At 34.1% G+C, this 16,335-nt stretch overlaps 1 protein-coding gene across 1 annotated transcript; it reads right to left on the bottom strand.

Moving 5' to 3' along the window:
• Positions 1 to 4,818: 4,818 nt before the first annotated feature.
• Positions 4,819 to 15,209, bottom strand: LOC138335578 (cyclic GMP-AMP synthase-like receptor 2). The gene is made up of 3 exons (XM_069284737.1): positions 15,059 to 15,209; positions 10,794 to 10,920; positions 4,819 to 8,900 (listed from the first exon to the last, which is right to left on the bottom strand). Exon 3 carries the CDS (start codon positions 8,873 to 8,875, stop codon positions 6,839 to 6,841), a length of 2,037 nt encoding a protein of 678 aa, XP_069140838.1. The 5' UTR covers positions 8,876 to 8,900; positions 10,794 to 10,920; positions 15,059 to 15,209; the 3' UTR covers positions 4,819 to 6,838.
• Between the last annotated feature and the right edge of the window lie 1,126 nt (positions 15,210 to 16,335).

Here is a 16,335-nt window from a genome sequence, read left to right as displayed (position 1 = left end):
CGAAATTAGATTAGTTGGTTTTACGTACGTGAAGTGTTCAAACTCGCTTACTGTCCGCCATGACACATAGTGGTAAGATGCCTTGTATGCCGAACCCTGGTCCTTGCCAGTGCAGTAAAGAAATGTTTGTCTATAACTATTCAAATCGCTCTTACAGTAGTGTATTTACCGTATTAGATGCATGTTCTTGTCTAAAATATTTTCACCAACTCCTCAGTGGTCGTGTATTGCATTTATTTAACGTGCATGCCTAGGGGGGTATGGGTATAGCGTATATTTTGTACCTGCTTAATTCTATCGATCAGCGATTTGGAATTTAACGGTAACATCTAAAATACTTAACAATGTCGTGAAATTTGTCAATATTTCTTGTTATATGTTTCATAAGGAATATTGAACAATACATTTACGTCATATTTTGCTTTGTGGTTATATAACAGAATTAGCTACACTAAATCGTCCCTTTTTAATATTTTTAGATGCCTGTGTGTTGATTATTGAGAATTTATATATAGTCATTTTGTCCGTCCGTCCGTGTAGATACTGTTATTAAAACCAAAAACAATGAACACCATTAATTTATTGATACCAAGCTTTATTCATTATCGGTATCCTACAACTACGAAGTAGTGCCTGCAAAACACACCTTCTCCTATGAAAAACCATAATTTAATTTAAGGTACATCTAATCTTCCCCCTTACCATATTTGTTCTTATATAGGCCATAGCAATGTCAGGAAGGATCCTAAGAACACGGAACTGACCGCCTGTGTATAACATACACTTAATGGCACATCAGCACTCCCTAGGTAAAGCACGGGTTGGTCTCATATCTCCCCAAAGTAATTTTGAGTGAGAGCAATCGTACGACAATCCAGTTGATGCACTGCCATTTTGTGTATATCAGCACTGTGCATATCAGCCTTGTATCTATATATATGTATCACATTATATACATATTCCGGCTATAAATCTGTTGCTGTCCCCTGGGCAAATCATATAACATATTATTTTGCCATGGTGATCAAGAACCAGTGAAGTTACTAGGTCGTCCCACCTGGTGCCTCAGGAGTGAACTAATTTTAGTTTTAAACTAAAATTCTTGTCTCCCCATGGTAAACATGGATGAGGCCTAACAGAGCCTACCATGTCCCAACCGGTTTTCATCGGGAGTGGACTAAAATTCCTGCCCCCCCCCATGGTAAATCATGGATGAGACCTAACCTAGAACTAGATTGGAGTCAGATTTGATTGCATGCGAGTCCGAATCCCTAGGATCCTGCCACAAGAGAGAGGTCTATACCGACTCTCCCAATGCAATCAAGGGCTCCTATTTCACGGACCACCCTCCCTTTTCAAGGAATCCCAATGCAACTTACTATGTTAGCCTCACCCCAACCCCCAAACCCTTTAGTTTGTATTGTATGAAGTTATTAACTCAGCACATCTGTTATTCTGAGAGCGTCGTTTATTTTTAATTGGGCAGTGATTTCTTAAAAAAATTCAGGGGCCTATGTCACTTGCTAAGGGCAAATTTAAACCAGTCAGATCTTAATATTGTTAGTGATGCTAGTTATTAGCTACAATATTATAGGGACAAAATATGTATGCCATCTTAACTCTGGTATCCAAAAATTAAAATATTAGCACAGCTGCCTGAAGGAGCTGAAAACATTAGCAAAATAAAATGCAATGTTTATGTTTCAAGTTCTGCTATCTAAATGAGCATGGATCGACACATTTTTTAATTATGGATATACATGTATATACCATAAATTCTGAACTTTTCTACATTTTTGACAACTCAATACCAACAATTAAATTACATTAAGCCATTCCCAATTAACTTACAAAATGAACATCATGACATACCAGTGACTATTTAAGTTGAAATAACATGCTAATTTTACATGCATTTACTCTAACACTGTCACTGATGAAAGTAATGCGTATCGAAACCAGCATCATAAATGAAATCATGATCAGCGCTAACTCTTTGTTGCACCTACATGCATGAATATGTGACTCATAAAATGAAAGTAAAATGACAGCAAATTGAATCACACAGAATATTAGTTTACCGTATTATTTTTATTGACCTTTAATAATTAGTTTTCCAACAGAGAAATCACAATGCGGTTATGTACCTTAAATCCCTTATGTTTATTTATTTCATTTATTCATCGTAGGAAAGAGGAACTATGTGCCTTTGTCAGTTTGCATACAAAAAAATTTCTAGCTATACATGTAACTATAGCTATTACATAATAGACTTGTAGCTGTGTCATTTCCTGAACTGTGAATCAAGGTTAATATATAAAGGTCCCATGATGTAACTGTTATAGTTGAAAATTCGAATTGGTCCAAATAAGTAGAACACAAAATGATTGAGGTGATTATATGATTTACTATCTCGTGCTTGTTGGTAAATCTGCTGTTGATTTAAATTGGTTCCTATATGTACACGTCTGTTATACCTCTACTCATTGTGCTTGTATTATATAAAACACAAGACTTGGCACACAAATGCTCTAGTCAAAGTATGACGTCACATATTGAGATCAATGCACATGCATCGCATTTATTCATTTTGAATTCATTTTTTTAATTATTATTTATAATGGAAATGCTTAACTTGGTATCTAAATATGATTATCACCTTAATATATGATTGATATCACCTGAGAGTAACTTTGTCCCTGTAAGTGTTTAACACAACTGTCCTAATATTGAGAATTCATTAATGAGATCTCCAAGAACATAGAGTTATTTAATTATTAACGAGGGTTTGTTATATATACCTACTTCAATTGGAGTTGAAATGTCTGTTTATGGTGTCATGCATTAATTTGAATGATAGTTGTAATAGGAACATGAAAAGTGCCATTCTTATAAAATGTGAGGCAAAAACACTGTGATTTAATTTTAAAACTATTAATTCTTTACCTGTAGAATTATGTTCCTTGAAACAGCAGATATCAAACTATGAATTCAATGACTACATATTTAATATTTATAATTATAATTATATATCATACCTATATATATAAAATATCATACAATTAACACAAATTTCTTCCTTCATTTTAACAATATATTAATAAAGTACTACATTTTAAAATAAATGTTTACAATAACAATTACAATCCACTATTATTTAAGTGTTAGGGAAACTGACAACCAGCTAGGAATACATGTACCGGTACGTCCATTTCAATTATAGTTTGAATCTGGTAGAACAAGTGAATCAAATTGGTCAAAATTAATATCTGCTGAAAATTGGAGAATGTTGTATAAAGTGGTTTCAGATTACAAGTAGGTGATACTTACTTATATGCATATATGCATGTTTTGGTAAAGTCATTTATGAGACTTAAGTGTACTTGAATGCATAAAATATTGGCAAATTTAGGCATAAAAAGATAGATGCATAATAATTGTAATATAAAGTAAAGGTATAATTAATACAAATTGTCCCCATGCTGCCTGTCACTGTCATCAAATATGTACTTAAACATCTTTAATTCCTTCCTGTTCTGGAACATCTAATTACTGGAATATATATAATACAGTGTATGTATGAATGTAAAAGTAGTCTCGGTGCTACACTAAGTGATTATTATCACCTAATAGTCAGCATATAGAGCACTCCCAATGCTAACAATTTTCATACATGTAATATATATATATATATATTATTAAGAAAGAACTACCTAGTTATCGGACATGGCTATCTTAAGTTTCTATGCCATATATACATACTGCATTAACAGAATTTTTACGCAGGAACATTGTTTGTTATATTTAATTAGAGTATGGCTGACCTAGTATAATAACAGCTGTATGATGTGACAAACGGGTGTACTGTTATATGTTTTATGTATCTATAGCAGCTGCCCAAAAAGAGCGTGTTCCTCTGAAATCACTTCAATAGAAGCATAGATATAGCAACGTATTCCCGAACATATGATGTAGGCTCAATGGTAAAATAGCATCCTAGAGTTACCTCCCTTCTTTTCAATGTTGTTACTTGTTAAATATTTTTACCCGTTATTTGCATCGATTTAAAAGTTGTTGACATATTCCATGATAGTAATTCAATTACATTCCTAAAAAAAAGCATTATTTACAAAATATCATGTTCTATTGTTTATGGAAGATACTTCGCCCGGACCAGCGACAGCGTGATCAATCAAAAGCACGATATTAAACGATAGATATTGTTTAAGTCCGTAAGCCTATATTTTGGTCACATTATCAATTAACATTACCTATTGTATCGACTACCGACGATCATTGAGAAACTGAAGACCTCATGGCCGAGGGGGTTTAGTGCTTTCACTCTGGCATCCAATTCTCGCCGTAAAAAGTGGCATGTGTCGTCGCTTGGCAGTCCTGTTGATGCTATTTTTTGCTGTGATATTCTTGGCATGATGAAATATCAACGACAGAGGTGTTTTGCTCTCCGATGGAGACAGATAACATCGAAAAATTTGAACTGCCATAGACTATACAGATGGGCTCAACAAGCATCCAAGTCAAAGAGACGCTTAAGATAACTGTAAACGCTGTAACAATCAGAGTCAGTGAGATGCTTAACTAAATCTTAAAGGGACTTGTTCTGTGGATATCAAGGACGCACCTTTGCTAATCTGGGACAGCTAATCGGCGATCAGCTGTCCCAGAGAATTGTTTGTTTTAACCAGCATTTATAATTGGATAAATGCATTTAAGTGTTCTCAAACTAAGGAATTGCTATATAACACTGAGGTAACGTAGTAAATAAAAAGGAATTGTTGTTATCAACTGCATGCAAAGTTTGTACTATGTGATGTTCACTTCCGATTACCAGTGGATTGTGTTACAAAACTCTAATTATGATATATTATCAATTTGTTTCTTAATGATTTTTTATGATTATATTTTCGACGACGATTTAATTTACGTCACAAATTATATCTGACAAGCAACTGAACGCCTTATGATGGTTGCGAACAGGAACACAATTTGTTCATTAAAACAAACACAAACATCAAAACAAATCTGCAATCTCTAGCGCTTTCGCTGCTCTTCAGGAGATGTTTAATATATATAAATATAACAAGACCCTATAGACCACTCCAGTGTTAAGATTTTAATACGTGTTTTCGTGACAGATGCGCATGTTCATATCTGGCCTGATATGTACATGCGCATCAGAGTTTCCACAATGATCATATCTTATATCATCAATTATAATTTACGATTTATTGATTCATCTATTCATTGGTTGATCAATCGATCCAGGACACAACTTATTTGGTATACTAAGTAAAAAAGATGGGAAACTTCGTTATATGTTTAGCTTGTACTTCCATTGACTTCGATATTATAGTTGACAAAATATTTGAAAAGTTCGATTCTGACTACAAAAAACACCATTTTTTTTTTTCAATTCATAGGGAACTTTTCACCGATACCAAATATATCATATCTTGTGTCGTAGATATACAATTACCATAAGCGAAAGTCATAAGGCTGCTGCTCGTGAAATGTTAGATAGATAGTTGTATAGACATTCGAACTATATCGCACATAATCAAACCTGTGACTGAGGCTCAAAAAACATAAAAATATATTAATGTCTATCTAGCTTCAATAGACTAATTTAATGCGCTCACAAGTGATAATACTAATTTTTTGCGATTATAGTGAACGCCGATTTTTTGGCATATTAATACTTTGTAAGATTCACCACAGCTTACGAAGGGTATTTATCGCTAAAAAATAACAATAACATCTTAAAGCGATATAACACGTAAATATCACGTTATAAATTAAATAATTTTCAACCCCATGATCAAAATTTATACAGACATGCACTATTTTCGTTGTAATTGAACATGCACAATTCAAACAACAGTTGAATTTAAAAACGTTAAACAATACATTTTGTCTTTTACTTTTTCGTGGATGTGTACTTTGTGAAGTTGAAATATCTTGCCAATGTTAATGTCAGTCAATCGATGCTTAAATAAATATGTAATATTTAGCTTGACTCCCTTATATTGGCCTTGGTCTCATGTGTGCAGTTGCCAGGTATTGGACCTAGGTCGGTGGTTTTTCTCTAGGTACTCTGGTTTTCCACTACCTCCTAAACCTGGGACGTCCTGAAATGACCCTAATCTTATACGGCATAAAACAAAAATAAAAAACAAACCAAACTAACTAATGCATTTGTCTGACAACTGTTTGCTAATTTCTGCACTTTTTCGCTTCATAATATCGTAAAAAGTAAAACATTGATAAAAATGTACAAAAAATTAATCTTGGCCTTATAATGACCTTGAAATTTGGCATTCATTTTTTTTCCGAAGTAAGATAGATATATCGAGTTTACTGAGGCTAGTCATCGGGAGTTGTATTATGTAATGAAAAATGAGTTCTTATGGGGTCACTTTTCAACAGGGTCAATTTTCAACGGGTCGGTGTAAAAAGTGCGCTTTAAGTTCAGTTTTCAACGGTTTTCGCGGTCATTTTTCAACGTTGAAAAATGCCCCGAGGTCAGTTTTCAATGGGGGTCCATCTTCAACGTTACACCGCCATGTTGTCTTTGCACATTCATATATACAATTTGTATATCCAGGTTTATGTTTTTAAGTATACATCTCTTTATCTATATAAATGTATCCACATAGTTCTGATAACCTTGATTATTATCACCATGTACACGTAATCCACGTATGTTTACATGCCGGTAGCTTTTGAGTCTATATATTAATGTGTAAAAAATTACAAATATGTTGCGTTAAGGAACCATAAAAGATTTGTTGGTGTGAAGATAATTACTTTTTCAAATTTAATATGTTTGTTTCAGCTGTTGTATCCTTGCCTTGGCAGGGTTTTTCCACTGTAAACCTACTTTAGCACCCATTGATTCCGTGTACTCGCGGAGAGCTCTTTCTTTGTCCTCGATCATTTCGTAACAGATCCCCAGAATATTGTGAACAATCCACCATTTACTTACTCCCTGGGACCTGTCATGCTTCACGGTCTGGAGTTGAGTCAGTGCTGCGTCACGTCTTCTGGTATCACCAAGGTTATGGTAGCATATGAAGGATAGGAATATGGCGTAAGGCCGTGGGGGAATTATAATATAGTCATCGGTATCAAGCTCAGGATGCAACTGGGATGGACACATAAGACGGCATGTACGTGAAAACATTACGGATGATACACATGCTTGCTGACATTTGTATATAAGGTTATAGCCACGCCCACAGTAGAGATTTTCATACCTGTCTTCATCCTCTTCATAAAAATGATCAATAAAAACTCTCCATGACAAGATCACGTGTCCACACATTTCCAGTGTTTTGGTGTAATTCCCGGTCTGATAGTGATACGAAGCTAAAATCAGTAGACCAGGACTTGAACACACTGAGGCAAATGGTGTCATAGTTTTCTTAGATTTCCTCAGGCAGTTGTAGTTATCTTTATTTCCTCTGGACGGTGATTGATTTTCAAATGTTTCCATTCCTTTATAGGATAATGCCGTAGTCATATGGTAAAAAGCGACATACTCATCCATGTCCGATTCTGATTTACAGAAGAGATTACTAAGATGTTTAAATAGTTTAGGATGTGTCGCTGTTACAGTGTTTGCCATGGTTCCCAGGATGATTGTCAAATCAGATTCTCTTTCTAACCGAGCCGGTGTAGCTAGTACTAATTCCCAGGCTCCATGTTTTACAAGGCGGATATACTCTCCTATTGATGGTTTGAAGAATGTTCCTATTGACAGACACCTCCAAGTCATATTATGTAGATCTTCGATGAAATGAAGAAGTTTTTGTTGATTTTCGTCACGGACCTTTCCAAGGAACATGTTGTTTGTATTGATAAAGTAATTAGGGCAGTATGCTGCTTTTACCCAAGATATTAGAATATTCAAACACAGCATGAAACATAAAAATAGGTTTTTCTCTTGCCAAAAAGATAACGGTGTAAATTCTAAAGCATAGAATAGAACTGTTTTGATTACATACGATGATAAAATATCTGCATCCCCATATATCTGTTTTAACCTTGTAGATATCTGTTTTTTAAGATACTTGATAAGACAATACACCTGGAACTGGACATGGCCGATAGAATGAATGAGTTTGCGTTCCGCAGTTACGAAAGAAATTCTCCACTGAAGGAATGGGTCGGGTGATGTTTTGTCCCCTACAGGGACAAGGCAACAACCGTCATGTTCTATTTGATCTATCAAACCTTTACCAGGCCATTCATGTAATCGTGGTCTATTAACCCATTCATCAGCCTCTCTAGGCCAACTATTACATATAAATGCTCTGACATAGTCCGTATCACAACCTATCCTACTTTTTTCATTTACCACGGTATTAGCTGGTCCAGATTCATCCGTCGTAATCTGTAGTAGATCACTATACTGATCTGCTAATGACCGCCTATACATCTCGCTGGATATGACATTTAAGTCCCCTACAGGAACGATTGATTCGCTCAAATGTTTAGAAACCCTATATCCCACTTTAAGCAGCTCCAAATTTACATATCCAGGTCGGCTGTGGGCATCTCTCATAATAAATACAGTTTTACCTGGGGTAGTACTAGTGTCCTGATCCCGACATATAACCACAACATTATTGTCAATAAACATGTAATCATAGTCCGAACCCTTCATGCATGCTCCTTCTGTATGACTGCCTGTTAAAATCGTTTTAGAATTTTCATTCCCTGCGTTGTCTATCTGTTCCAATACAAGTGTCAGTTTCCTCCTGATAGCCACCATCTCCTGATTTCCCATCATCATGTCAAGGATGTAGTGCAGAATCCACGAATCTCCGTACAGTTCCCCTTGGTCTGACATGCTTTTCGTCGTTAGTCTATATCCCCTATAACATAAGCAAATAAGACTTTGGGTCATACATGAAGACATAACGAAAGGTATAAAATTCGGGATGTTCTGTTGAAAAATTATTATGTAAGTGGTTTTCCGGATATTTCGCTCATTTTGAACAGCATGTATTTATAAACAACTGCCAAGTTTTTGTACAAAAAGTAGCTTTGTGAAGTATTTTGAAAGAATTTGCAATATTTTGTACATAACATGAAATATGATTGTAGAAGAACAAGCTTTATGGTAAGGTAAGTTAATTCACAATGAAAGCTCCCTTGATCTCTCGATCTCTATTCATGTCTATGGGTGAAGTATGTCTGTAGCTGTACACATTCAGATTTATGGTTGGAAACGTTTAAATATACAAATCGTCAACAAACCTAATGAAAACTTCCCAGATATGTGCCTGATTGTGTACCCTTAACTGCAGCACCGATATGTATTCAATCAGATTCCAATGTTCGATGGAGGAGTATACAAGACATTGTTAGAGCGATAATGTTGACCAGACATTTTATCACAAGGCATCTGTGTCTGGATTACAAGTATAAACCTCACAGGAGGAGGGAACAATTACTAGTAACTGACCGTAGATAGGTAATTGTTTCTCCGGTTACTCGGTTTATTTTCACACCAAACTTAACCTGACATGTCATTATTATAACTGATAGTAGTTGTTATTTAGGACATTATGCTAAATAAAAAAAAATTATACACATATTCATAATAATTTTTGTACAGTTTATAGATATTTACTTTAACTCAATGTCTTCAACAGGTTTTGTTAATGAAAATGTGATCATCGACTGGACAAAAGGTGTTGTAGTGATTAAGCTGGGGTGTGATTAACGACACGGGCGTAAACATTTCGGGGTATCGGCCTGATCACGTTAGGTCTCCCCCCACACATACGGTTACATCCGGGCAATCGAAAGTGAATTGTTTAAGTTGTATAATTCGTTTCCCAAACGATGTAACTAAACTTAATAAAGTTTACATAAAATTTAATCGATTTTAATAATTTGAGCATATATCAGATAGTTATAATCTACTTATTAAAAGATAGTATTGCCAAAATAACAGACCGCGTATCGGCACGCAGATTATTGCGTACTAAAAAGGTGCCAGATATTGTGAGTATAACATAGATGCGGATCGAACGGAAAATCTCGTAAGTACGGATTGCCCTATATATGTCCATACTCGGTCCCCGTGGTTATTCACACTACTAACCACTGGGAATATGGGCCGCATATACCGTGATATGAATAAATCATTATCCAAATTCTGGTCATTTGATTGGCTCCGATCACATACTGTGCCTGTGTCATGCTTTAATGCATATCCAGACCGATATCGTATTAGTCTATAGAGACAAAACCCTGTGTATCAACAGTGACAGTGCATGGCCGGTTTGGTTTAAATACATAAATTTCAAAATGAGAATTTATAATAATTATATAAAGTTATATTTATTATTCGAAGTAGCAATTAATTTAACTATTTAATGACTTGCCCGGAATCAAAAGGAACAAGTGAACACATAACACGTGCTTTTCGCATAGTGAATACATGTTAATGATGATCATGTGACCTCATTTCATTTAGTCGATTGGACAAGTTACGCAATGCATTATTGATACCAGGTAAGTAGATAGTGGCGTTATTTTTGTTCATTTCCTTATATAGTGATCGACTCGACCTGCACATGTGTGCCGATAACTTGAACACGCTTGTTCATTGGTGGGCAGTTTTACGAATATTTATCAGAACCACGGCAAATGCGGCCGAAGGTCCCAGGGGTTAGTAAGCGATAGTGCAACGAACATCTGGGACCGAGGATGATGTCATGCGTTCAGGTTACGGTGTATAATGAGTGATGTCTTACCTAAGTTACCATCATTACAATATTCAGTATTCCAGTTCCACATCAGAGGATCCACATGTCACACAGTTATCCATCCATGTGGATGTGATAGTGACTCCGTTTGGTGCCTTACAGGTCTACATCATTTCTGTAAAATATCAATACATGAAATACATTTTTATTTTAGTCATACAATTAAGTGTCAATTTGGGCCCTGTGGCGACAATGACCGAAAACATTATTTTTGTTTACAGATATCCGGAGATAGGACATCATAGTTAAGGTCATGGTAACCAGATATTGCAATGTTTGAATTAAACATGATCGTTATTATGTCTGTTTAGTATATACATGTACTTTATACTTTTACAATAAAAAAAAACATTTTATTTCCGTATTTGAGAATAAAATCCCCAAAGAGAGACCTCATCTATTATGAGTTTGACTCTTCCTAAATTGAATTAAGTCAGGGAAGCAATGCAGTAATGAAAGCTTAAACTGTGTATTGTGAAACGTGATATTTCCAATTCTAAAATGACCCTTGAGTTTATATCTTAAGTTATTTTTCTTATTTTAATTTTAACAGGATACCCCTTGTATACATTTAATGATATTGTTTTTGATTTATTGATTTTTTTAATTATATATTAATATGAAGTAATTTGTCATTAGTATCATATAGCTGATATTTACAATACTTTAAATATTGAGGCGCGGTTCACCTCATTTACTGTTTAATGCTAGTAGCATACAAGTCACAGTCGATAGTAATTAATACCAAAAGGTATACAACAAAATACCAACGTGAAGATTTATGTTTTGGAATAATTGATATACCTATAGGACAAGCTAGGGTAAAACACGTGTAGCTGCCAAACTTGTAAACGAATGACAGAACCCAACCTAACTTCTAATAATGGTGTTCAGATTTCAATACTATCCGTCATACATCACACAGTCTAAGGTTATCAGGTACGTAACATTCGTCTTTGTCTCTGTACGTATTGAATAGTACAAATGGCATGGCCGGAAAGATAAGAACATTTGAACTATTGTCACAGACAACCACTGCGAACCATGTAGCGATAATTATGATCGCACGTGTATTTTTTATATACATTTAATGTCATTCCTTAATTATGATTTGGAATGTCATGGAAGAGTGATTAATATTCCCTCTGATTGTCCGTGTTTGAAACCCATTTAGGGAAGCCACTAAATACCGACGTGAGGTCGATGATTTTTCTTCGGGTACTCCGATTTTCTTTAAAGGACATTGCTGTCTATAGGGCGTGGAATAAAATAAACTCACTTAAAATATGTTCAAATTGACGATATTGAAAGCTTGCACGATTTTTCATTATTTTTGTTTTTGTTTTTTTATTTGTTTAAATTATATTTTTCTGTGTTCAGACTATTTAGTACCCATTAAATATAGATCCAGCATTTATAGAAAATGAAACCGAGCGAAAATATAAAAATATATAGATAAGTACTAGTTGGTTATCTGTCAGAAATGCAGAATTTTACTTTTGAAAATAAAACATTGATGTCAAAATAGTTTTTAAAATTTCATCGTAGTAAGAAAGTCATTTCCATGAAGGTGTATGATTTAGAACCTTTGTGGCCCCCAAATCCGTAAAAAAGTCACATCTGTTATTTAGTGATAGTGATTTAATTGTTGTTCTAGTGTATCCCTGTTATAATTAGTATTATGGTTACGTATCATTACAGTCGTAGTTACCATGGTAACCAACCGTAATACGCCTAAATTTAGAAATCATAGAACGCATCATCGAACAACTTTATATTTCTCCTGAAGATATATCTTACAGATGATCCACCGCTGACAAACAGTATTTTTTCATTGTCGAAAAACAGGAGCAGACGATTAAGTATTTTTCTTCAGTTACAAAAATTACTTACTTTACACCATTACCACTATTGAAAAGTTTGAGCTTCTAATTTTACTTCAAGTTAAAAATATAAAAAATAATAAATTGCATCCCGAAAACATTCCGTGGCACTAAATCCTATATGGAATGAAGTACTGATTGCGCATGCACCATAAGCAAAACAAATTATTTTATAGTTATTTTTTGTGTTAAGTTAACATATATATACACGATCAAACACTAATTATTGTTCCAATGATGAATATCATTTATGCTCTGTTGTATCTTAAGTGCCCACATATTATCAGGCTCCAGGCATAACTACTTTTGGAAACCCTGTAGTGGCAGATCCTAAAATAGGTAAGTGTTTGCTGCAATGTCCATGTGAGTTACATATAGCCCTAGATATAGCCTATATACTGCCATTTATTATTTGTTTAGTCTTATTCGTAATGATCAATTCATATCTTTGATAATGATAATAAATTTGCAACTTGTGATTTAATTTAGTATTTTAACAACAAAAATAAAAACATATTAAATATTCTTAAAATATTTTTGCAAGGACATATCACTTTTCTATAGTTTATTTGTTTATGTTGTTCTGTGCTCACCCACTAATTACAAAAATATGAGAAAATTTTAACAAATGAATTGTAACAACATTATGCTATCCATTAAATTCAACTCTCATGGGCTATGTCAAAATTAAAGCTAGAAACAATATGATTACAGTACAGTTTAATGAAATATATGAATTAAAATCAGTACTATACACTGATTATTGATGAAGCTCGGTACATGATATGGTTATAAAGAAAATAATTGAACGAGATCTGTCGGTAAATGTTTATAACGAACGGTTTTTGGGTCAAAAAGTTATTAATATGTCTGTGAGTCGAAAAAAACAGACGGCCGAAAATACTCGAAGGCGCTCTACCGATATCCGTATACCCGTGTCTTGGGCATGTAGTCTACCTGAGGTAACACCTGTGAATATTCTGTTATGGTTCATTGACCTATATTCACGTTCGTATACGATACATCAGTACATATCCCTAAACACTGCCCACTTACACAACTGTGTCACCTGCACAAATGTGTATCGTACACGAGCTCAATGCTAACATTAACACACCTACCGATGATATGCGCTCTGTTACCGCTATTTGTGAGTAGCGTATTATATATATTTGTAGGGTCCCTGTAGCTCAGTTGGTTATAGGAGAGCTCTACAGTTCTCCTGTTACCTGTCTATATATATTCACTGATATAGAACAATATACTCTGTGGTCAGATTCAGTGATGTAGAGCATTAAACTCGTAACGCATCCCCATTACACGTTACAAAGGCAGATGATAAACACAGTTTAGTAGTCTCAGACACGATAATTTTTAAAACGGCTAAAATATATCACTGAAACTCTACTTTGTAGTCTATTATATCTTATAATACTCATATCAAATGTTTACAACCCACGAACAAAGTACCTGTGATTTGTTTCTTGGTGTCCGTCGATATAACCTCAATACAGATTTTCAGTATGACAGTAATATTCATAAAGATGGGTTTTATCACTTCCGGTTTGTATGATATGATTCACTATGACGTTACAGATAGAAATTTCCATACCGTAGCTGAATGTTTCTAAACACGCATAAGAAAAAACATATTGTGCTGGTCGTAATTCAATATGGTTTCAAGACCAATGGTTAAATTTGACACATATTTTCCTGTGGGTAATTTAGACCGGTGCATTAACATTTTTCTTTAACTTTAGATTACACTCAGGTTTGTGATGCTATTCTATATGATATTGTAACGTGAATTGTTGACTTACTTGTATTTGTTTCCACTACACATTCGGCCATGGCTATATCAAGATAATTCACATTTCGCCTTTGAATATCAGCTTACTATGATAAAAAGTTATTCATACTGAATACAATTACAGACTTCATATTTAGATAAAACGATCTAGATTTCCTTCCTTGTCGGTTTGTTTACGCCTGCTACATATTGATGTGGTATTCTACTTTCGGTTTGTATATATAATACACTATGAAGTTAAATATTGTAATTTCCATATTTTTTTAGCCAGGTCAGATCTACATTGATAACTAAAGACTGTTGTTTTCCTTTAAACATGTATTCAGCGCAGCAGAAAAAAAACCCTACAATAACAAATACAACGTATAGGAACAAATACAATATATGATATGTGCTGGTCGTAATTCCATATAGTGCTTCTATAACAATTGTTATGTTTGACGTATAACATTTTCCTGTTGGAAATTAGACCAGTGTCTTCACATTTTTTTAAAACTTAGACAACACTCACGTTTAAGATCGTACTCTTTTTGTTATTATAACGTGAATCGATGACTTACCGGTATTTCCTCCAAGCATTCGGCCATGGTCATATTAAGGTAATTCACATTCCGCCTTTGCATATCATCTGTGATAAAAAGTTATTCATACTGAATACAATTACAGACTTCATATTTAGATAAAACTATCCAGATTTCCTTCCTTGTCGGTTTGTTGACGCTTGCTATATATTGATGTGGTATTCTACTTCCGGTTTGTATATACATGTATAATACACTATGAAGTAAAATATTGGAATTTCCATATATTGTAGCCGGGTCAGATTAAAATTAATTACTAAAGACTGGTGTTTTCCTTTCAAACATTTATTCAGCGTAGCAGAAAAAAACCTACAATAAAAAACACAACGTATAAGAACAAATACAATAAAACTAGACGATCCTATACATGTACACTTCACGAGATATCTTTTATCACTTATACATTAGATACAAAGTCTACGTAACTGTTACAATAAACGTTACAACTTAGCGTAAATAAATATATATTATTCTGTCTATGATAAACCACAGAATTGATTAAGACAGCAAACATAAGTAGGGCATTCTGTACATTACTTCTATTTTACATATAAAACTTATCAAATTACACAGCGTACATACCCTGGTTCTTGTTATAAAAAAAAAACCAATGACGAACCACGCCCAAAATAAATTGGTTAAAAAACGACAATTTAACTTCAAATGGAAAAGGTATAATCCCATAAAGGTTATAGATAATATATAAAATTTCATAAAAAATATAACTATTGTTACAGTCCACTTACTTTGGAATAAACTGCCGCTTTCGGAAAGTTTGTACATAGGATATATATATTTATTGTACATAGCTATATAATGTTGGTGCGTTAAGACAGTCTGGTGTCGTGTACAGAAATGACTGATACAATTCACGGGTACATGGTATGTCCGAAGACACAGTCACGTGATAACACAAAACATCAACATTAAAGCATAATACACGTGACAAACACTCTGATGGACACACAAACTGGACAGAACATGTATTAAAATAGACATTGGTAATGATTACGGCGAATTAAATTAATATATAAAATTAAAAAAATACTAATATTGCCAGTCCTGTAATACTGAAAATGTGACAATGGTTTTTCTAAATTTTATTGAAATTAACAAGCACTGCCACATTTTAGTTTGATGTTTTCTAAACGTGTATGGACAAACTATACTGCGTTTGTCGTATTTTATGTACTACCGTAAGAATAACGATTACATGATTGACAAACAGCGTTTTCTTGTCCGATCATTTAGACCAG

This window comes from Argopecten irradians, chromosome 11 (genome assembly GCF_041381155.1).
Source record: "Argopecten irradians isolate NY chromosome 11, Ai_NY, whole genome shotgun sequence".
NCBI lineage: Eukaryota > Metazoa > Mollusca > Bivalvia > Pectinida > Pectinidae > Argopecten > Argopecten irradians.
The sequence above is the reverse complement of the archived record's forward strand: the minus strand, read 5'-3'. Positions and strand labels throughout refer to the sequence as shown.